This window comes from Citrus sinensis, chromosome 3 (genome assembly GCF_022201045.2).
Source record: "Citrus sinensis cultivar Valencia sweet orange chromosome 3, DVS_A1.0, whole genome shotgun sequence".
Taxonomy (NCBI): Eukaryota; Viridiplantae; Streptophyta; class Magnoliopsida; order Sapindales; family Rutaceae; genus Citrus; species Citrus sinensis.
In genome coordinates, this window is record NC_068558.1 from 49,554,397 (window position 1) to 49,576,569 (window position 22,173).

The 22,173-nt window shown below is 35.5% G+C and overlaps 4 protein-coding genes across 7 annotated transcripts; 3 read left to right on the forward strand and 1 right to left on the reverse strand.

Moving 5' to 3' along the window:
* Positions 1-765: 765 nt before the first annotated feature.
* Positions 766-2,938, reverse strand: LOC127901018 (protein WHAT'S THIS FACTOR 1 homolog, chloroplastic-like). Its single transcript, XM_052436806.1, has one exon. It carries the CDS (start codon positions 2,702-2,704, stop codon positions 1,130-1,132), a length of 1,575 nt encoding a protein of 524 aa, XP_052292766.1. The 5' UTR covers positions 2,705-2,938; the 3' UTR covers positions 766-1,129.
* Positions 2,939-4,671: 1,733 nt separating this feature from the next.
* LOC102614789 (uncharacterized) lies at positions 4,672-7,931 on the forward strand. Of its 2 annotated transcripts, none has more exons than XM_006491187.3 (8): positions 4,672-5,206; positions 5,320-5,393; positions 5,498-5,578; positions 5,880-5,961; positions 6,257-6,354; positions 6,712-6,799; positions 6,971-7,325; positions 7,426-7,931. In XM_006491187.3, exons 1-8 carry the CDS (start codon positions 4,940-4,942, stop codon positions 7,671-7,673), a joined length of 1,293 nt encoding a protein of 430 aa, XP_006491250.1. In that variant the 5' UTR covers positions 4,672-4,939; the 3' UTR covers positions 7,674-7,931. The 2 variants fall into 2 exon arrangements, with proteins under 2 accessions (XP_006491250.1, XP_006491249.1); XM_006491186.3 differs by having other exon boundaries at positions 4,677-5,206; positions 7,420-7,931.
* Positions 7,932-9,961: 2,030 nt separating this feature from the next.
* On the forward strand, positions 9,962-13,868 carry LOC127901020 (rhodanese-like domain-containing protein 4, chloroplastic). The gene is made up of 8 exons (XM_052436808.1): positions 9,962-10,800; positions 11,838-11,940; positions 12,021-12,107; positions 12,410-12,484; positions 12,589-12,663; positions 12,790-12,870; positions 13,098-13,319; positions 13,443-13,868. Exons 1-8 carry the CDS (start codon positions 10,160-10,162, stop codon positions 13,488-13,490), a joined length of 1,332 nt encoding a protein of 443 aa, XP_052292768.1. The 5' UTR covers positions 9,962-10,159; the 3' UTR covers positions 13,491-13,868.
* Positions 13,869-16,003: 2,135 nt separating this feature from the next.
* Positions 16,004-20,540, forward strand: LOC102614120 (histone H3-like centromeric protein CENH3). Of its 3 annotated transcripts, none has more exons than XM_006491183.4 (8): positions 16,005-16,156; positions 16,238-16,361; positions 16,549-16,577; positions 16,888-16,933; positions 17,045-17,163; positions 18,573-18,650; positions 18,849-18,924; positions 20,076-20,540. In XM_006491183.4, the coding sequence occupies exons 2-8, from the start codon at positions 16,313-16,315 to the stop codon at positions 20,129-20,131; spliced, it is 453 nt and encodes a 150-aa protein (XP_006491246.1). In that variant the 5' UTR covers positions 16,005-16,156; positions 16,238-16,312; the 3' UTR covers positions 20,132-20,540. The 3 variants fall into 3 exon arrangements, with proteins under 3 accessions (XP_006491248.1, XP_006491246.1, XP_006491247.1); XM_006491184.4 differs by having other exon boundaries at positions 16,006-16,156; positions 16,552-16,577; XM_006491185.4 differs by lacking the exon at positions 18,849-18,924 and having other exon boundaries at positions 16,004-16,156; positions 20,076-20,208.
* The last annotated feature ends 1,633 nt before the right edge of the window (positions 20,541-22,173 follow it).

Here is a 22,173-nt window from a genome sequence, read left to right on the forward strand (position 1 = left end):
GAACAAATTTAACCGACAGTTAAATGATTACAAATATTCCATGCAAATGATTACAATGAAGCCAGAGACTCTTCTATTCGCACTTTTGTGTTGAAATATTTTTTATTCGTTGGTGACATGGTAAGGGTCAAAAGCACATTCTTGACTCTAGCTCTGAGCTAGCACACTCTCAACTCTAGCCATGACGTAGCCCGCTGTAAGCGTGTTGTGTTTGTTGTATATTTAATTAACACGTGTGGAAGCAAAATAAATAAACAAACACCGCTGCACTTCCCACACCAAGGTATCAAGTAATATCACAATGATGCCACGGAAAAATTGGATCTTGAAAATCATGAATTTACAACACTCATCCAATGAAAATCTATACGCTAATCTCAAATGACAAAAGGCCACAGTTTGGAATAACTTTTCTTCCCAATAAAAATGGCTCTACTTTGTTCTGAAAAAGACATATTCGGAACTGATAATGTGTTCTTCTATCCTCCTGTATCTATATGTTATAACAACCCACTAACTGACAATTGCAATGGTTGCATAATCTGAAAAGGCTATCACAAAATGCAATACACATTACACTAGAATACCCAAAACACAGTGCCCTAAAATAGAAGAGTCAGTTTATCTTTTAAAGTCTATTAGTTTAAGGTCTATTATTACTTCCACAAACATCTTGATTGCATATGAAGTTTTCTCAAAATACAATGACTCGAAATCATGAGGCTTGTTCAGCCATTTCACCATAAGTTTTTAGATCATGACAAATTTCATATCTATGATAAATCCATTAGCTCTCTCCCAGGAAAAAGTACAGTTCCTAGTCAACCATTTGTAGAACATTCCACTTGCAATAGTCTGTCTAGCTCTGAAAGACAACTAATGTTTTCACTATATTAACAAAAAGCATTAACTATTACACATCAGAAACATAATACATGATTTATCATTCCCCTTTAGCTGGCAGTTTCCCATATTGATTTAGTTGATGATTAGGTTTCAGGCCTTACATTTTTGAAGACCGATGGCAAATACCATTGATACTCTGAAAGCATCAGCCAAGACAAATGATGACAGCTTTTATACCTCTAGTTTGGGACCTTCAGCACATAGAGACAATTTGCACCTTCTTTTACCAGCGTTCTCTTGGCCTACCATCAGGAAACACAGGGGCTAGCACCTTTTCTTTTTTCTTCACAGAGCTATCTACCAGTTTAGCTGATTTGTTTTCTCCAATCTTTACAGTTCCATAATCTTCATCAAAATCTGGAGGCATATCATCATCTTCATCACTCCAATCATCTTCATTGCCATCATCAACATCATCAAACTGACCATCAGTCATATAATCATCAATTGACCAGTCCTCTCCATCCTCACCACTTCCCTCTTCTGGTTCATCAGTCCTGTCAGAGTAGTGATCATCTTTCTGGGGAGCACCTCTCTTTGGAAATCTAGGAACAGAGACAAGCGCGCGGAATTTCTCTTTGATAACCAACAGTCGATCCTTATCTATCAATTGGGAATCACGGTAAGCTTCCCTGAGGAAAACTGAATCTCTATCCCCTTTCAAGGAGACATAGAACATATCAGGGTGCCTTATCAGCATTCCCCTTACTTGCTGAGAGAACCTAAACTCCTCTCTGAAATGAGTAAGGTGATCCACAAGAGTTTTCTTCTCAACAGTGAGGCTCAAAATCTCATGAACAATTCCACAAGCATGCTTTTCTTTCTCTGGTGTTCCTGGCCTTAATCCTGAAAAATCTGAATAAGGGGATATATATGGCATATCTCTAAACTGACAAATTCTTCTCGTTTCACCCTTGGAAAGATTAAGACCCTTTGGAAGCTTCACTCTATTGAACTTAAGTGGTCTATCAATAATCAAATCTTTTTCTTTCAACTCTCTGATTCGATTTTCCTCCGCAGCTAATTCTGCAGCTGATACAGCAAGCTGGGGGTCCCAATGTGTTAATTCTAACGCAGGGCCTCTCTCAGTTGCAACAACACGGAAATATTGGGGGTACCTATGACAAATTGTGTCACGAAACTCAAGCGGTAGCCCAAGATCAGTCTTTAAATGCGCAATTTTCTCCAACAAAATCCGCTTCTCTAGTGACATCATCAACAATTTCCTCAATTTAGTAACCAACAAATCTTCCATTTCATTCCTAACCTTCACCTCTTCTAAGTAGAGCCTTTCAGCTTCTGGTGTCAATTTGAACCGCAATGAATAAACCCCTTCTTCTATGATTTCGAACACAGCAGGGAACTTCCTCAACAAGGCAATAAACCTACGCTTTTTTGTGAGACCCAAATCTCTTCTGAACCTACCCAATTGCTTAAGGGACATAATTCTATCAGGTTGACTTACTAAAATCTTCCTAATCTTTGACACCAATTTGAGCTTCTTGTCCCTTTGAATCACATTATCAAAGGGAAGCTCTTTCCTTCTCTTCACAGAAGCTCTAACTGGAGCAACGGGTATGTGGGGTTTGTTAACATTACCCGGAGAACCGAATCTTTTGTGTAAAACCAAACCTTTACCCCAAAACTGAGACTTTTCAACTTGCGTTGTTGAGGCTGAGAGGTGGGATTTTACATAAAGTTTGGGCTTTTCAAGGAAGGGAGATTTGTAAGAGAGGAATAAGGGAAAGGATGGAGACAGTGTGGCTTTAGCGGAAGAAAGAAACAGTATGGGCTCCATTTTTCAAGTTTACTGTAAATAAGGGTAAATAAAAAGGGCAACTCCAAGCTCATAAACAGAGACAGAGGAATTACCTGCCTTCTTTGGTCTCAGTTTGGAGGCCGAAGCTCGTTCTGTGAAGTGAAATGAATAAATAATTTGATTAGGGTTTATGAACAAAAACCCTTTGCAGTGCAAAGACTGATATTTCTGTTGGCAATGAACGAAGAATTGAGGATATCGTCACTTGTCTTGTCTGCACTTCAATGTACTTGTGAAAAAAATCAAGGCTATAATTGTCTTTAATGCCAAAAAAGTTACAACAACGGTTCGGTCCTTGTACTCTTGATAATATTTTATAATATTAAGCTTAAATATTCGAGTTTCTCAATAAAGACTTAGTTTTGATTTTTAGTTAATCGATAGACAATAAATAGAGTCCGTATAACTGGTTTTCGTCCGGGCGCTCTATTTTATGGAGCTGGCTAAGTTAAGATTCTGTAACTTACAAATCCAACTGTAGCCAACTCTTATTGCCTGCATTTGCACGGTTTTTCTCTCTCCTCAGGACACGTGTGCTGCTTCCATTGGGTGTGTACGTTACAAATTCTGTAACGTAGATTGGTCCCTATTATATATATGAGTGCTGCTATGTATCGAGAGGGACGAGAGAAACGGCAGCAGTTGCTGCCGTTTCGCCTCTCGTTCATCTCACTCGTTAAAACATTAAAAAAATGAAAAAAAAATTTTGAATAAAGAAATGGCATGTGAAATCTAGCAGGCTTTCACTTTCCTGAACTTTCACTTTCCTCTCTCACGCAAATCACGCAAATCACTATCTTCTCAACTGTTCACGGTCTCCTCCCTCTCCAGCCAGCCTTTCACGAACTGCTCACGACCATTAAAATGAAACATTTAACACAAATAGAAGTGATGACAAGATGTATCGGCTCATTTTTTAAATACGAAAATCAATTGAAAATTAAATGAAGTCTTAATAAATCAACCTAGGGTTACTGATGAGCAAAAAAATATTAGAGTTGGATGATCTGCTTTGTCTATAATTATTGATGAGTAACAACAAAGTTTAAAATTTTTAGATGTCACGTCGCCACACATAACTATAAAAGCCTTCCTTATGAGAGCCTAATAATTCAAGTTCGCCCATTTTACACCCACCTGAAAATCAATCGTAAGCGCTGCCTAGTTACTTATACATTGGGATCATCCATATGGTGGCAGCTTATGACATGCATATCTATTTAATTATCTGCTTCTCTTGTAATTAATGGCTATATATCACTGCCTGCTTCCTTTTCAATATTGCTTCTTTAATTCTCTTGTCATTGCGAATCCTTGCCTCTGCAAGTGTTTATAGTTTACAATTCCAATCCTGAAACTGGAAAACCAAATCCTGAAGGCTATGCTTACAGTTCCAAAACGAAAAACAAAACCAACTGATAATGGTCGAGTTTCCAAATCAAAACCTGAGGATGGCACTTCTGGATACCACCTTGATAAATCCAAATCCGAGACTGAAACTACAACTTAGCTTATTACATGTGGGCGTTTTAATGAAAAAAAAAAGGTATGTACTTTAATTTGTTCTACAATCCGAAATATTTTTGCCGGAAGCCGTGAGGGAGAGAGGATGTCGACCAGTTGAGAAGATGGTGATATTTGCGTGAGATAATGATGATTTGCGTGAGGGAGAGAGGAAAGTCAGAGCTGGAGATCAATTGATAAGTTTTCCCTTTGCACGCAATGATAAAACACTCTTTCTTTATTCATTCTTTTATTATTTTAATGTTTTAGGTAGCGAGAGGAACAAGAAGCGAAACAACAACAGAGAATGTCGTTTCTCTCAGCATTATCTAGTTCCTCTCGCTCCCTAGCATTTTCCTATATATATATATATATATGTGTGTGTGTGTGTGTGTGTGTAAGAATAAATTTAAGACCCCTGGTTGGGCGGTTAGTGTCCTTTGACCCCAAGCGTTTTAATGTCAATAGGTTTTTATTTTTTAACGACCAGTTTAATGCAAATGAGTACTTCCGTCCTTAATTGAGTGATCATATAATATTAGGGATCCGTGTGGGAACCCAAAACCAAAAGAATGAAACGACATGTCGAAGTAATGACAAGTGAAAATCAGACCCGTCGTAAGTATAATCTGTTTACAAACGCTATGAAGGAAGCTCTTTTCCATCCAAATCCCTCTACCTTTTGAATTGGCCGTTAGACAAAACACAGAAATGGCGAAAAGGAGAGACCGCCGAGTTGCACCGAGCCCGGGCCGTCCTAAAAACCGAGTCGAATCGGCTGCTCGATTAGACCAGTTCAGCGACTCAGCTTCCGATCGCAAGCTCATCACCATTTTCGTTATCTTCTTCATCGTGATTCCCACCGTGTCCGTACTCTTATACTGTACCAAATACTCTACACGCGCCAACCGTTCGGCGACTCACATGCATCAGCGAGGACTCGTCAAAACTGATGTGAATTACCAAGAAATCCTCACGGTGAGTACTGCTTGTATTCTACTCTTATGAGTTATGATGTATTCTACTGTTATCTTATTTATAATCTCCTATATGAAACGCTGTGTTAATTGAAATTTTACCGAGTATTTCAGGAGAATTCAAAGGTTTCAGAGAATGCGTCCCATCGGTATTACACGTATCCCGTATTGGCCTATATTACTCCATGGTCAGTTCACTAAACGGCTTCATTTAGATTTTGATGTTTAATTACTGTGGTTTCAAATTGTCTGAGCTTATTGTGTTTGGTTGTTAATATGATGTTCCTTGCAGGAATTCTAAGGGCTATGAACTGGCCAAGATGTTCAATTCTAAATTTACACACTTATCACCTGTTTGGTATGATCTCAAGAGGTATGTCCATCTGATACCTATTATCGACCTGGCACTGACTGTGCTTGTTTTAAGACTATCACTGGATTTTCTGAATGCCTAAGAATTGTGGCTAAATTTCCTTAATTTTAAAAGTATAAACAGAGTTGACAGTATGAGAAGGGGGGGGGGGGGGGGGGGCTTTTGCTGTCTCTAGACTTAATTGATGCTGGCATCTCAAACTACAGAAGGGGTTTTTTAATATGTGTGTGCTGTATGTAGTAAAGTTGGGAACATAACAATTCTGTGTTTCATAGACTGTTGTATGACTTTCTGTTGCCAGCCAGGGAACTAGCTTAATCCTGGAAGGAAGACATAATGCAGATGCAGGATGGCTTTTGGAGCTTAGAAAAGGAGATGCCCTGGTAATAGAATTGGCCGAGTGTTCTGTCTTTTTTTTTTTTTTAACTTTTCCCCTTTGGCAGTTGGAACATATGAAACTTACAGCTAAAGAAGGTACTTAAAATTGGTTGGTTTAATCATGCAATTAGACATCCATTTTTAAACATTCTCATACGAATGTCATTAGATTCATTTATCGTTTATGGGAAACATTGTCTCTCTCTCAATATCTAGATCATGGTTAGGTAGCTATTAATTTTTGACAAACCTGCATGGATTATTTAAATCTTGTGAAGTTCTACTGTTTTGATGTGTTAGGTGTTACCCAGAGTGGTTCTGGAAGCATTTCCAAAGGAGCTTCTCAGAAAGAAGAAACTGAGGGACAAAGCCATTGACCTTATATTAACAGAGTGCAAGTAGGCTGCCAGTTCCTATATTTCTTTTTACTTCCTCTCCAATTTAGGGGTGTGATAGGAAATTGATTTGGTGATTATATTTCTATAATGATACGCCGGGTTCTTAACAATAGATCATTTTTATGTTGTTTAACCTCTCATTCTTATCATTAGAAGTGTTGTTATTCCGTGTGAATTGAGGACTTTGATCCCCTGGTCTCTACAATTATAAATGGACATGATTGGTTTTTGTGCCAGTGGGGTGTCCTCTATCATCAGTGATCTGAGTATTTGCTTTTGATTAGTTTGAGAAAAAAAAACATGTATTTAGTTGTTTATACACTGAGATCTGTGTGGATCCTCCCCTTTTGGAAACAGGGAAATGGAATATGATGGTATAGTGCTAGAGTCTTGGTCCACGTGGACAGCTTATGGCATTTTGCATGATCCAGAATTGCGGAATATGGTAACTGTTTACTAATGTATAAAACTTTTTTTTTCTTTAATATTTGAACAGTTTGGAGATTTCCATAATTAGTTTCTGGACTCTTACTGCTCAACTTTGTAATCCACCCAACCTTGCTCATCTGATCAGTGATATCTGAAAGTGACAAATCCTCTTCTTTTGAAAACTCAGGCACTAGAGTTTATAAAACAACTTGGAAATGCGCTGCACAGTGTGAACTCAGTGAGAAACAGGAAGCAACATTTGCAGTTGGTCTATGTCATAGGTCCACCACATTCAGAGAAGTTCCAACCACATGACTTTGGGCCAGTGGATCTGCAGAGCTTGAGTGATGCCGTAGATGGTTTCTCATTAATGACTTATGACTTCTCAGGTCCCCATAACCCTGGTCCTAATGCTCCACTGAAGTGGATAAGTTTTACCCTGCAGCTGCTCCTTGGTAGCCCTGGCATTGGCACTCGTAGCTTAGCTAGGAAGATATTTCTTGGCATCAATTTCTATGGAAATGATTTTGTCCTTTCAGAAGGTATGCTGTTTTTTTTTTTGGCCCCATTTTTTGGAGATTGGTTTCTTTGTAAAGTAGCCATAGAGAGGCTCTCGTTCATATAATGGAATTGCAGCATCAGGTGGTGGAGCCATCACTGGAAGGGAGTACCTCAACTTATTGCAGAAGCACAAGCCTGCACTCCAGTGGGAAAAGAACAGTGGGGAGCACTTCTTCTTCTTCTCTGATGAAAATCAAGTCAAGCATGCTGTGTTTTACCCTTCATTAATATCAATTTCCATGCGACTAGAGGAAGCTAAGTTATGGGGAACTGGCATTGCCATCTGGGAAATTGGGCAAGGTTTGGATTACTTTTTTGATCTACTGTAACACCAACTACTACGGTTCTTCTTCTAACACTGTAAGTATAATTTTAGGTATTCCTTTATATTTTTATCTTTCCAGTAAAAAAGGTAACTAACATTTGAAAGACTCCTTATAAAATCTACATTTAGGCATGGGCTCTGTAAATGCCACCTAGACTATTGGCCAGCTGTAGCATTTTCTTTCCTCTGTCATCGGAGAAATGAGTTCTGAGTTGTAGGCATGTAAAATTAGGCTTTAATTTTAAGGGTAATTATCCGACAACTTTTTTTTTTTTACTTTTTAAAAAATATACATTTTTTTTTAGAGAATCCCACCTAATGTTTACAAAATGTGTCATTATTCTATTGATAAATGTGTCATTATTTTATTGCGATTTAGACTAACAGAACATTGATAAAATGACAGACTATTTTACCTCTTAATGTAAAACTACAATTTCAAAATGACCAAAAAAAAAAAAAGTTAGAAGACTTCGGTTTTTCTTTGCAATTTAGGTGTTAAATAATAAATGAAACAAAATAATCAGTTTTATAATGCAACAAGATAATCAAATTTACAATTCAATTCAATCTTCCAAAATCGAACGAATCACCAGAATCATCAACGACCATCCCTTTTCTGATCAACCACTGCACCCAAAACTCTTCCAATGCATCCTAGAAACAACTTCCCTTTCCTCAACTCTCATTGGGAACGTTCTAGGCCACCTCTTAGCCGCTCACTCGAATGGCTTTAAAGCCCTCAGATTCTTCAAATTCATCCTTCAACAACCCCAGTCCACTCCAACCTCTCGAGCTTTTGAAAAGAACCTTCACATCCTCGCACGTATGCGCCATTTCGATCAAGCTTGGGAGCTAATGACACAAGTGCAACGCACTCACCCTTCGCTGCGCGCACTCAAGTCCATGAGCATCATGCTGTCAATAAATCCGAGATTTCAATCCTATGAAGAAACCCTCGATGCACTTGACAGGATGGAGAGGGAAGTTTTTGTAGGGATAAGGAAATTCCATAGCGAAGAGTTTAATGCACTTCTTCAAGCATATTGCACTCAAAAGGAAATGAAAGAGGCAAGGCCAGTGTTTGTAGAATTGTTCTTGCGCTTTGCTTCCAACAACAAAACTATGAGCATTTTGCTTCCGGGGTTGAAGGAATCTGGGGATGTTACGGCAATGAAGATATTTTACCATGAAATGGTACTTCGAGGATAATCGATTTCCTTCCCTCTTCGCCCAGCTCAAATTTGATGAGCCGGGCGGACGGATGATAGTTATAATCTAAGGTAGTATTTGTTTTTTAACTTAATGACTTAAAGTGATTTAACTTAATTAATTAAGTTAATTAGAGTTGTTTGTTTTTATAATTTAATGAGACTTTTTAGATAATTTTGACTTAATAAAATAAGTTAATTTTTTTGACTTTTTACTTAATGGAGAAATCTCAATTAAGTCAATTACTTGCTAATGTCAAAAATATCCTTACTTTATAGTTTATTTTTCATGTCTATCCCAAAATTCACCTATAGACATTTACCCCACATAAAAATATCTATGTTTTTTCTTTCTTATATTATATATGATAAAATTTAAAATTTATGGTATTTTATATATTAAAATTCTAAAATATTATGTATTCACTTGAATATAGTTTTACTTATAAATGTTAAAATATTATGGTATTTAATATATTATTTATTTGACATTCAAATTTAATAAGGATACAAATATAAAAGTATATATTTTTAACTTTTTAAGTTGAAAAAAATAAACAACTTAATACTTATTTTCTGAGATTCAGACGAAAAAATAAATATATTATTTAGATTCAAATATTCAGATCTATTCAAAATTTAAATTAATTCAAATTTATTCAGATTTCAAACAAAAAAACAAACGCTACTTAAGTAAATTTGGACAAAAGAAAGAAATTGCAGTGGGCTGGGCCCATTCCTATTTTCTATTTTTCATTTATTTCGACAAGCATTCGACGTACTCTTTTTTCTTTTTTCTTTTTTTTTCCGGGTAAGAAATATTTGAAGTAACGTTCTTCTTTGAAGAAGCAATGTATATAAAATAAAATCTTTTTAAAGAGGTGACGGAATTTATTTTAACTTGTACTTATGCGCTGTACATGTACTGCTGAGAAGGAGTTTCTAAAACTTTCTTCGGAAAATTTCTCAGCCACACAATCAGATGAAATCATTTTACCCGAAAAACATGATCGCAAACTTATCATCTTGATTTGCCACGTGTCATTCAGTGGGTGGAAAAGATCTCGTATCTCGTTCCACGTGAGCACTTCTTCGCCACTGTAAGTACGTCGGCCAAATTGGACCAACTGAAGGCTGAAGCTAAAGATTGTGATTCTCTGGCCTTTGCTTGCTCACCTCTCCATCACATCCTGAAAAGAAAACAAATTCTACATAGCATGCTGGCTCAAGCATTTCCATCAATTCTTTGAGAGGCCAAAAGATCATATAAAATTATGCCATGGAGGCCCTCAATCCAGCGGGCTTGATACCTTTATCGGTTCTTTGTGACAGAAGATCAGAACCCAGAAAAATTCAATCACTTTCCACGGCTTCTTTACCCAAACTCGCAACTTCTGCTTCTAATAAAACCACCCAACAAAATTTTCTAGAGTGTTTTGCAAAGAGTGTGCATGGCGGTTTAGTGCTGTTATCTTCAGTTCTTGGTACTGGTTTAGCTCAAGCTTTAACATATGAAGAAGCGCTGCAGCAGTCAGCAGGCTCTTCAGCATCTGATGTTGATGCAAGTGGATTTATTGACAGCGTAATCAGTTTTGGAACAGAGAATCCTTTAGCTATAGCTGGTGGTGTCACCATTTTGGCTGTTCCATTAGTTTTGTCTCAGGTTCTGAACAAGCCTAAGTCATGGGGTGTTGAGTCTGCAAGGAATGCTTATGCAAAGTTGGGTGACGATGCGAGTGCCCAGTTGCTTGATATAAGAGCTCCCGTGGAATTTCGGCAAGTAGGTAGTCCTGATGTCCGGGGTTTGGGGAAGAGGCCGGTTTCGATTGTTTACAAAGGTGACGATAAGCCGGGCTTCTTGAAGAAGCTGTCTTTGAAGTTCAAGGAACCAGAAAATACTACATTGTTCATTCTAGACAAGTAAGCTTCAGAACCCAGTTGTTCTCTTACCAGTGATTAGTTAAAAAGTCAAAGAGGAAGAGAGGGATTAATGGTAGAAAAATATTCACATTATTTATGAAATGTAAATCTTTTTAGAAATAAGTGACTAGAGGGTATACGATAGAGTGTGTTATAATCCATTTGCTGTCAAGATTAGACTTAAAGTTCTGTTTTGTTTTGGAATTCAATGAACCAGCAAGCTTGAAGGTCTGCATAGTTGGGATTATCTGTGTAGTACAAATAGAAATGCTGGATGAGACAATGCTATATTAGTAATTCTAGAGGCTATTACATTTGTTGTCAAGTTGAAATGATTCTTGTAACATAGCCTGCAAATGAAGTCTATAAACTTAAAATAACATCCATTTCGTTGCTTAAATAAGTTGTGCAAAATCTCATGAAACCATTGAGTGCTAGCATGATTGATAAAATAAGGAAACACAAATCCAAATTCCTAGCCACCAAGTGGTTTGAAGCAGACCAAGTTCTACTCACAAACCTCAAAAGTACATTTCAGAAACCGCGAGCCTGTGGTTGTGGTCCTGAAAACTTCCTAATGGATGCACTCCCATTAATGATACAAGTGTCCTCTTATTGAGAGTCCAGCGACAGAGCCACATGGGGACCAATGGGCTGATTATATTTTTTTCTGAAAACCATTTTCAGCTAAAAATTCTATTTGCCCCAGATAAAATTTTTTATTTGTCCCTGCTGGCTTTGAAGAATATCAGAGAAAGGAGGCTCAAAATTTTATTTCATCACCAAGATCACTTATTATGAATGTGTTAAATCCAAAACTAATTTAAGAAACGCATGAGGAAAATCAAATTCTTGAAATAAATTAAATTTGCACGCTCTGGGTTCAAAGTCTGGCTTTGCCGCTGAATGAAATGGTTTGTGTTGATGCATAGCTGTAGCAACTTTATGTGCTATACATTTTCTTTGTCCTTACTTTCTTTGTCATTTTGAAAATTGACATGCAAAGTTAATCCTGCTTATCCTGTGATGAAAGCCAGATTTGATGGGAACTCTGAACTGGTTGCTGAGTTGGTCACCATAAATGGATTCAAAAATGCATACACTATAAAAGATGGAGCAGAAGGACCTCGTGGATGGATGGTATATGCTGTTCCTGCAATCTTATTCTTTTTTCTGTTGAATATCATTTAAAAAGTGAGAGATCTACGGAAATATTGCAGAACAGTGGTCTTCCTTGGATACCGCCAAAGAAAGCATTGGGTCTTGACCTGAGCAATTTGACAGAAACTATCAGTGGTGCAATTGGAGTACGTATTGCATTATTTCTATTTACTACAGCACTTTAGTTTTTAATTTTAATACACCTGATGGGAACTTCCTTTTTCTTTGAATTCGAAAAGCCTATTTATCCTCTAACTTTGAACTGGTATTTTTAACCCATGTAAAGAAAATATGAACAGAATTTAATGTAATTACCATAAATAATTTCTGTTCAAATACCCTCAAGGGTAAAATTGACATATTCGGTTATGAAATTCTTGCGACAGGTTTACTAGCTCATTTTCCTGATTTTGTAATGATGTGGGAACACTTGACTATTAATGTGCAGGAGGGCTCGGAGGGCTTTTCTGTTACCCTTGCAATTGCTGCAGCTGCAGGATTGGGTGTTTTGGCATTTTCAGAGGTTGGTTGAGTCCTTCGCATATTAGTTTTTTCAGGCTCCTTTCGTTCAATATCAGCTTTATGATGTGAAATTTAAGACTCAGAGTTCTGCTATATCTTTGCCAGATAGAAACGATATTGCAAATTCTAGGCTCAGCTGCTCTTGTTCAATTTGCTAGCAAGAAGCTCCTGTTTGCAGAGGTAAATCGCTGACACTTTTCTAGAGTAACAGACTTGATCCCATAACGGCACAATATTACTCAAACCTCATCGTTTTCAGATCCTAAATGGTTTAAGTTCACTCTCCTTCACTGATTTATGTTTCAGGATCGGAAACAAACACTACAACAGGTTGATGAATTCCTGAACACCAAGGTCGCCCCTAAAGAGCTTGCTGATGACATAAAGGTATTTACTATTTAGTGTAACAGTCTTGGTAGTTGTTCCTCTTTTTCGAATTTCATAATTCAGGACAGTGAACTGATACAGAGAAATAAATGTTAATAGAAAGAGGTGAATAGATCCTCGTACAGCTGGAATTGACAATCAATAGAATTCTTTTTAAATTTTTTATATCTAAACTATTACTTATTGTCCATAATTATTTCTTGTTTGCATGCACCTGGGAAACTTAGCAAATTGGAAAGACACTTCTACCATCACCGGCAAATGGCAAGGCTCTCCCTGCCTCCACTGACAGCAAAGTCCAGAAGGCAGATGATTCACCTGAGGCTGTCCCCCAGCCAAAAGTAGAAGCAGCTGCAGACCCCCCTCCCCAAGTAAATTCGGTGCCCAAAACAGAAGTTAAAGCAGACTCACTTCCTAGATTTCAAAGATCTCTTTCACCATACCCTGCTGTAATGCTTACTTCCATTGCACATGAGATCCTTGCAATTAGCCAATTTGTTCTTAAGTCTTGTGAGTTTTGAGTTTTCCACTTAAGAGATGCTAACAAATCATGCATCCTTTCTTGTTTGCAGTATCCAGATTTGAAGCCTCCAACTTCTCCTACCCCATCACAGCCCTAGATTGTTACAGATTTAAGCATCTGCAAGTATGTTTCTATAACAGGCAACTGCTATGGTTGGGAATATGAAAGCTACCTAGTGAGTTGTGCAATCTGCAGTTATTATTGAAACTTTTAGTCCAATGTGTCGCGACGAATTGCTTATATCACGAAATAGTCAGTCGGCCACATTCATCATGTTGTGTTCTTTATGCTGCTTGATTTACTTTTTGCAATGGTCACAGATGTCTTGTAGATTTGCTTCGTATGCCTGCATAAGCCAGAGCCACTTGTGTGTCTATTGAATTGGATCATCCATGGTTTCTTTATTAGATAGAGATATGTAAAGGATGCGTTTGGCACATTATATTGTTAATTATTATATTGTTATATTGTTAAATGTATTGTATTATGGAGCATTGCATAAGGTTATAAGATAATGGTTTGTTTGACGTAGTATGGTCTGTATTTTATATAATATTAATATTAATATTATTTAAAAAAATTTAATATTTAATGTTGTGTTATTTTTTAATTAGTTATTAAATAATTATTTTTCATAAATTAATTTTTATAACAGAAAAATGATTTAATAATAGACTATCATCAAATTATAAAATAATATAATATTATTACATAATATTGTATTATAATATAATTTTTTTTTATATTTGTTATTACAATATAGATGATAATATAATATAAATTATATTATATTATGATACAATATAACATTAAATTTTAAAATTAGTTATGAATTCATATTTATTTGGTAATGTCCTTATTTAAATTTATTTTTACATTTAGCATTTTAGTAAATAATAAATGATTAAATAATTAAAATAGTTTTTTTATATTTAAAGTAAAATAATTAAAATGATTTTATGTAATAAAAATAAAATAGTGTATCAACATTTATTTATTAAATAATTAGATTTAATATATTATTGTTTAAAATATAAATATAAATATAAATTAAGATTTAATAAATATAAATTTATTATAAATTATTGAATATTAAATGTGAAATGATAAAATTTAAAATTTGAACAAAGTTTTTAATGCAATACATTTAAACCCCATCTCCCCGTGAGATTATTTTATACTCCTTTCATTGTATTAATCAGTTTTTTAATAAATTATAATGTAATTAAAAATTACTGTCAAACATGGGTTACTACAAGAATAATGCTTTAATGTAATAGTGTAATGGCAGTTGCCAATCACGCCCTAAAAGAAAAACTATCAAAATATATGCCTTCCTGTTTGGACCAAGCCTCGCAAAAGAAAATGACTGACAATTGTGTTATGAAACATTGAATTGTAATTAATGCTTAAATTTATGTAAAAGTGAAAACTTGTGACTATTTTTCCATACATACATTAGTCGTGCCAGAAATTATTTTTAGGGGGCTAAGTTCACATAGTAATTTAATTTAAGAAAGTAGTCAACAAATAACATATATCAAAATAAAAATTTATTAAAGTATTTAATTCAACACACTTATAACGGTCCTCGACGAGGTTTCATATGTTGAAAACATTGAAGAATAACCTCATTGTCAAGACTGCAAAATACATCATTTTCTATGAATCTAACAAGATTATCATTCAACTATTGATCTCCCATCCGATTTCGCAGAAGATTTTTTACAAAATTCATAACTGAAAATGTCATTTCCACTGTAGTTTCTGTTTATCAAAAGCTACAAATGAGTCATTGGGGCATAGACATGCCACACAAAGAAACAACTCAATATTCGTCTCATTGAAACGATTGCTTAGTTCTTGAAGTTGCATGTCCAAAATTGCATAAAATAATTCAACACGAAAACAATGTAAATTTGTGATCTTTTGAGCCTTGCGTTGTGATCTCCCTTGAGTTCGAAACAGATCATCTATATTCGGAACATCAATATCATGTTTTACACAATAAGAAGAAGTTTCACCAAGTAAAGACTCTCATTTGTTTTCTCTCATTTTTTGTAAGTTTCTCTTATACACTTCAATTAATTTCATAGCATTCACAATGTCTTAATCCTTTTTTCGTAATGCTTGTGATAACTCATGTGCAAATCCAAGAATATTTTTCATTAATAGCAAGCTAATCACAAAATCAAATGATTGCATTGACTTCAATAAGCTTGTATCTTGAAATTTTTATTCAGAATTTCCCTCATTTGAAGTTATCTCAAATTCACTAAAAAAAGATTAATTTTTTTTTTTAAAATTCTGAAGCCCCCTAGCTCTCAAGTGGCGCCGCCCCTGCATAAATATATATATGTGTGTGTCTCTATATAGGTATGTATGTACGTATATTATGGAAAACTGGTTGCACACGTTTTCACTTTTACATAAAACTTTTGGTGTGTGTCTATATATATATATATATATATATATATATATATATATAAAGAAAAGAGGCTAGCAAGGTTAAAAAAAAATTGAAAAAAAAGCGCGTGATTCAAAATGAAAGATCAAAGGGCTGGCTCAATGAGCTCGATGCGAAATGAAAGCATAAATATTACATTGAAATTTTTATGGCGTCATTTTTACGGGGAATATATAATATATATTAATATGTTGCGTGTTGTTTAAATTGTGGAGCTTTAACACGGACAAAATGGTGCGAGTTGGTGAGGTCACTAGGCGACTACCACTAGCCGTTGTGAACTGTGAGCTGTGACTGTGAGTTTCCAAACGTCAAAATGAAACCGAAGCGGGAAATGAATTTAATTTAATATAATAGCAATAAGTTTATTATTGTAGGTGAAAATTTGATTTGGAGCAAAAACACTGAGCAGCGCATAGACGACAGAGAGAGAATCGTCTGAATTATTATGAATGGCGAGAACCAAACACATGGCCCGCAGAAGTAGTCGACTCCAAGCAGGTCGCGCTCGCACACCTCCTTCTCTTCTTAATCAAAAGCATATAAATTGATTATTTTGTACACAAATTTACACAGACAAAATAAGTAGTTAATGTAATGTAACGTTTGTAAACGGACCTAGGGTTTTGATTTCCCCTCTTTTGCTTTAAACCCTAACTCAACTTCTTCTCTCTTTCTTAATTTGTAGCAGCTGTAAAGGCCACGCCGCCGACTTCGGTACTTCTATTTCTCTCTCCTGCCTCCGATTCGTTTTATGGTTTGCTGAGTAAATGTGGATTGACTTAATTTAATTTTTGCATTCTAAATGATTTTTTTTTTCCTTTTCGTACTTTCTCTCTTTTGATGCCAATTGGTTGTAAAACGCCCGTCTTTTCTCTGGCTAAGAGGGACTGATTATTTAGTTGTAGGAAAATTTAAATTCCTTTCCCTTGTTTTTCTCTTCAATTAATAATTTAGTGGGCAGGATCCAAAATTTTCATGATATTGTCATTTTTAATTTTATTCTTTTTCCTATTACATGTTGCAGTCACCTGGTACAAGTCGGCAGCGAAGGAGTGAAGCGGGAGAAGGAAGTGAGTTACCGTCACTTAATTTCTTTGTTATTGTAAGTTGAGTTGTGGGTGGTATTGCAGATAATGACATGTAGTAGTTTTTGATTGATTACTTTAAAAATAAAAATAAAGCTCCTACTGCACAAAGGAAACGCCAACGCCTCAGGCCAGGAACAAAGGCACTTCGTGAGATTCGCCGGTTTCAGAAATCTGTGGACTTGCTGATCCCCAGAATGAGCTTCATCAGAGAAGTAAGCTATATGTCTGTCTCTGTTGTTTTCTTATATTATGCTTGTTGTGAACTTGCTTACAGAATCTCTGATGCGCTGTTGAATGATGTTGATGCTGGGGTTGTAGGAAATATGCAAGCAGTTATTACAGCTGATATAAAAGATTCAAAAGGGACTCAATCAGACTTTACTGGATAGAGTTGGATGTTATGAATTTCAAATGTCATTTACATAAGAGTTTTTTTGTTTCCTAGGGGAAGGTTGTGTCAATTTAACAACTAATAGAATACTGGTTTGTAGTGCTGGCCCTACTTTGATGCGTATGTGATTTTTTCTCTCTAGTCCTTGTGTCATTTGGTTTTTTGTTAACAAATTGATGAAATCTGTTTCTCCAGTGGTGTTTTCTAAATCCTTTGAATTTGCAATTTATAATTTTGTATCATTTCACAATGTTTCACTGGAAACTATAATTGGCGTTGTAATAGGATCCTAATCATACTCAATGTGATAAGATACACAAGCTCAAATGTTTATTATGTTGTACAGGACAAACCAATAAAACAGTGGAAAAAGAGAAACCAAGCCAGATGACTTTAGGTTGGAAGTTTCCTTGTAACTATCTTCAGGGGGTGGCAAAAAGATTCAAAAGGGAAAAATAAAAAATAAAAAGGCTGCAAAATAGTTTGAAATGACTGGTGACTGAAGATAGTTCTCTTCCCTGTACTCCTACACATTTGCATCTTTTTCCCCCATTCTTATCAGAACTAGCATTTTGGATTTTGTGGTCGTTTTTTGGACTCATTTGCTACCTCCTGAAGATGTTTACCTGGCAATTTTCAGATGCATTCCTAAGTTTGAAATATGTGGGGTTTCTCTATTTGTATGATCGAGATTAGTTTGCTAGTTCAGGAAAGGCGTCATTTTCATGTCAACTGGATCAGTGAACTTTATTTGGAATATCATCAAGACGTGGAAACCAGTTAATACAAACGGATGCAAATTAGTTCACTTGTTAATTTACTGAATTTTATTGTCCATGTCATTACCCTTCAACTTCTTTAGTGTTTCTTCTTTGGAAGAAATGTTGATATGAGTTTCTTGACTTGTAAAACTTTGACTTGTAGATCTTTGCAACTTTAGTGGGAAATGTCTGTTACCATTAAAATTTTAAAAACAGTTGACATAATGTATGGGTTTCTGAAGATTTTAAACGAGCACCACTCTGCTGTAGTGTAGTAGTTTTGATGCAATCATTAATTGAGTGCACCCAAACAAACAAAATTTTCAGCATTCACCCATCAATCATATTTGACTTGCATATAGTGCCAGTGGTTCTTGTTGACTTTACACTGTTCTATCTTCTTTTCTGGCTGTGTTCTTAAGTGAGCTTTGGATCAGATGGTGCTGACAACCCTTGTCATCTGTCTCAGGTGAGAACCATCACTTACCGTGTTGCTCCCCCAGATGTCAATCGATGGACACCAGAAGCTTTAATTGCTCTGCAGGAGGTACCATGACTTGACTAAACTAGTATTCTAAAAGGAAAAAGAATATTTTGCTCAGTCACATTTTTGTAATCATCAATTGTGCTATGAGAAGGCAATTTTAGATATCAGTTTCCATGTTTTTGGTTTTAGTTGGAAGGAAGGGAAGACCCTGGTTGTTTTGGTGACATACTTAGTCAATGGTTTCTTCTATATTTGTAGGCAGCAGAAGATTTTCTTGTTAATTTGTTTGGCGATGCAATGCTCTGTGCAATTCACGCAAAACGAGTTACTCTAAGTAAGTTAGGTTTGAGACAATTGGTGTGCTGTCAGTGCATTTCCTATTATCATTTTCTTGATCTTTTACCTTAAATGATTTGCTAATAAGAATTGTTATAATGATGAAAAATGTTTTTTTTCCCCTATATTTTTATGATTGCTTCTGGACAAGTGGATTTTGCCCACCTCGGTAAACCATTATTAGTTTTCTTTAGATATGTCAAATTATCCATTTGCATGCATATATTGCATAAAACAGCATGCTCTGTTTGTTTTGGTTTGTGAGACTTCCTCTTCACCTTGATGTTGCCATTGCTTTCATGTTGAAATTAATGCATCAGTTTTGTCCAGGGCACTGGCATCCAGTCTCATGAATTTTTATTTAAATTATGGCTTTTGGGTTTAAAATGAGATGTATGCATATCTTATTTATCAAATTTTATTCAAACATTCCATTTGTGAATGCAAGATTTAAATATGCATGCATATACATTGAGTGCAAGAGAGAAATTTAGGAGCTTGTCTCTTAGTCAACGAATCATTTTAATCTTAAAGAGGATACATTAAAATTATATTGGCAATGGAGAACCAAGAAGTGGTATTGTTGAAGAGGGGAAATTTTGGCTTTAAGAATCAATTCCTTCAGCAAAATCATTTCACTTTCTTTGTATCCTGTACTGGATCTGCCAACCATAAATATATCATTCAGCATTTGCAGTATGTTTGCTTTCCAGTATTGTTTTTGAGACTTAGATAGTATACTTGCATCATAACTTACTATCTAGGTTAAGAGATAACTGAGCATGCTATGACGTTGACCAGGACCTGCCTTTGGACTTTTAATTTACTTTTGTGTTAAGAAGAAAGGCATTCCTGTCTAGTTAGTTTGATATTGAAATGGACCTTAAATTATCATTAAAGGCCTGCAGTGAATGGTTAAGGAATGACTGATTTCTGAACACATACTATCTGATTTCTGAACAAGTCGTTAAATGTTTCTAGGCATGAATGACTGATCTTTTAGCTGATATGGATATCTGCATAGATCATGTCATGATGTTTTGAATTGCTTCTTAGGTTTTGTGCATTTCAAGGTCAGTCGTTGCGTATTATGTATGTTCTAGTTATACGTCTATAATAAACTTTCTTTGTTTGATTTTGTTGTTTTAGTGAAAAAGGATTTCGAATTGGCACGCCGACTAGGGGGGAAGGGACAACCTTGGTGAGAGAATTACAGCACCATTGATGATTTTACCTTTCAGAAAATGGAATTCACGCTGTTATTAATTTTTTTGATCAGCAGTTCATATAGAATTGTAAGAAGAATTAGGAATTAGGTAACCATCTCAATTCCCATGGTACTTCTGGTTGCACCATCAAGCTTCTTCTGGTGTTGTAGCCAATCAATATCAGATTTATAGTTTGGAGAGATCTTATTGGTGGGATTGCAGGTTTTATCTGTAAATCGATTATTTTAGGTGACGATAGCAGCAGGAAGCAACATGTTTAGCTCTAACTAGAAGACAAGCTTGGTACAACCAGATTCCTTCCTCGGGTGGTTGTACTGATATTTCTTTTGCCCCTAATCTCTTTATGATATTGAATCTTTTCTCATCATATACTCCTTTGGAATGATGCCTGAAGTAAACATCATAGCAGTACGACCACAGGCTTGTATAGTTGTATGGTTTGTATATTTCCAAAGCAAAATGTAAAATGTTGCACCTATGGACCCCATCCCCACCCCCCAAGGGGATTTTGTAATTTGTTAAACACCCTTGAAGCCAGGTAACCCTGATACAGGGTGGCCACTTATCTATAAGTGCCACTAATGTGTGTGCCAAGGCCAGAAAATTATTGAAAAAAAGGGGTCAATTGTGTTTATGGGGACGAAAATTATGACGGGTATGGCTGTGGCCGTGAGAGTGTTTTTTGTAGTTATTTGGAGGGCGAGGATTTGATCTCTTGGCTTTCTAATTGAACTGCCAAGTGAACTTCGCACGCAGACACACGTTGGGTTATGCACGCGGCATAATAGAGTATTGGAGAAGGATGCACTCGACAATGACAGATGTTAATGCACTGGAAATTTAACGTTCTAATATTTTATCGATTCTTATGAATATCAAGATAAATGAATGGTTTAAATTCACGTTGACCCAATAAAATATCTTAAATTTAAGGAGTTAAGAATTATTGATTCTACAAAATGTTATGAATTAACTAAACTTAAAAATTTACATAAAGCTTTGAAAATTGAAAATATTATATTAAACTTTAGTCTGCTTATAAAGTCTACAAGAGAAGGTTACTTATATTAGTAGAAATTATCTTAAAACATAAAGAAAAGGAAAAACAAAGTCATAAACTATTAAGAAAAAGAGCAACAAACCTTAGACAACAAAAAAATTATATAAATTAGATAGAGATTCTTAATATGTATCATTCCCCTCAAAGATAATTCGCCCTTGAATTTGAATCGTCATTAGTAGTATTTCATCATGATCACCTTTGAAAGTAATAAGATGCTTGACATTAAATATTTCTACCGTGCGGATATGATTCAAAAGCTTCAATTTGTAGGCATTATGATTTATCTTCTCTATAACCTCTAAAAATCTAATTTTCCTTGCTAAAAGCTTGTTGTATTCTTTAATTAAGAGCTGGTTTTTGGTTAGGATAACCTAAACAAGATCATCACTATAAATTTTAGAGCTTGACACTTTCTATTTGCCTTAACTTTATAACCTTCAATGGCCTTCAAGAGACTAGTTTGTAACAGAATGAATATTTTGAAGTCGCTATATAAAGTCTTTTCCTTACTGCTCTTGCGAAATAAATTAGAGACTAGTGCTAAGTTGATTGATGCTCGTGAATTATATCCATAATCCACTTGAAAAGGACTTAAACCAATTATAAGCAAATTCGACTAAGTATAACTTTTGATCTCACATCTTCAAGTTATCTCCAATTATATTACATAGTTGATTTCCTAAAGAGCACTTGACAACTTTTGCTTGGCCATTTGTCTGTGGGTGATCAGTGCTTCTAAAATTCAAATGAACGCGATTCAACTTCCATAACATTCTCCAAAAATGGCTAAAAAATCATGTATCTCAAGTAAATACAATAGAACTCGGTAAGCCATGCAAGCGATAGACGTCTTTAAAAAATAGATGGGCAACAATCATGGCATCTATAGTCTTCTTGAAAGCAATAAAGTGAGCCTTCTTTGAGAATCGATCGACAATGACAAATATTGAATCCA

Excerpts from the sequence above, each read along its gene's own strand:
- LOC127901018 (XM_052436806.1), bottom strand. The coding sequence starts at position 2,704 with ATGGAGCCCATACTGTTTCTTTCTTCCGCTAAAGCCACACTGTCTCCA.
- LOC102614789 (XM_006491186.3), top strand. The coding sequence starts at position 4,940 with ATGGCGAAAAGGAGAGACCGCCGAGTTGCACCGAGCCCGGGCCGTCCT. Across the intron at positions 5,394-5,497 it reads TTGGCCTATATTACTCCATG|GAATTCTAAGGGCTATGAAC; the intron begins GTCAGTTCACTA and ends TGTTCCTTGCAG. Across the intron at positions 5,962-6,256 it reads TTAGAAAAGGAGATGCCCTG|GTGTTACCCAGAGTGGTTCT; the intron begins GTAATAGAATTG and ends TTGATGTGTTAG.
- LOC127901020 (XM_052436808.1), top strand. The coding sequence starts at position 10,160 with ATGGAGGCCCTCAATCCAGCGGGCTTGATACCTTTATCGGTTCTTTGT. Across the intron at positions 11,941-12,020 it reads AAGGACCTCGTGGATGGATG|AACAGTGGTCTTCCTTGGAT; the intron begins GTATATGCTGTT and ends GAAATATTGCAG. Across the intron at positions 12,871-13,097 it reads AGCTTGCTGATGACATAAAG|CAAATTGGAAAGACACTTCT; the intron begins GTATTTACTATT and ends TGGGAAACTTAG.
- LOC102614120 (XM_006491183.4), top strand. The coding sequence starts at position 16,313 with ATGGCGAGAACCAAACACATGGCCCGCAGAAGTAGTCGACTCCAAGCA. Across the intron at positions 16,578-16,887 it reads AGGCCACGCCGCCGACTTCG|TCACCTGGTACAAGTCGGCA; the intron begins GTACTTCTATTT and ends TACATGTTGCAG. Across the intron at positions 18,925-20,075 it reads CGCAAAACGAGTTACTCTAA|TGAAAAAGGATTTCGAATTG; the intron begins GTAAGTTAGGTT and ends TTGTTGTTTTAG.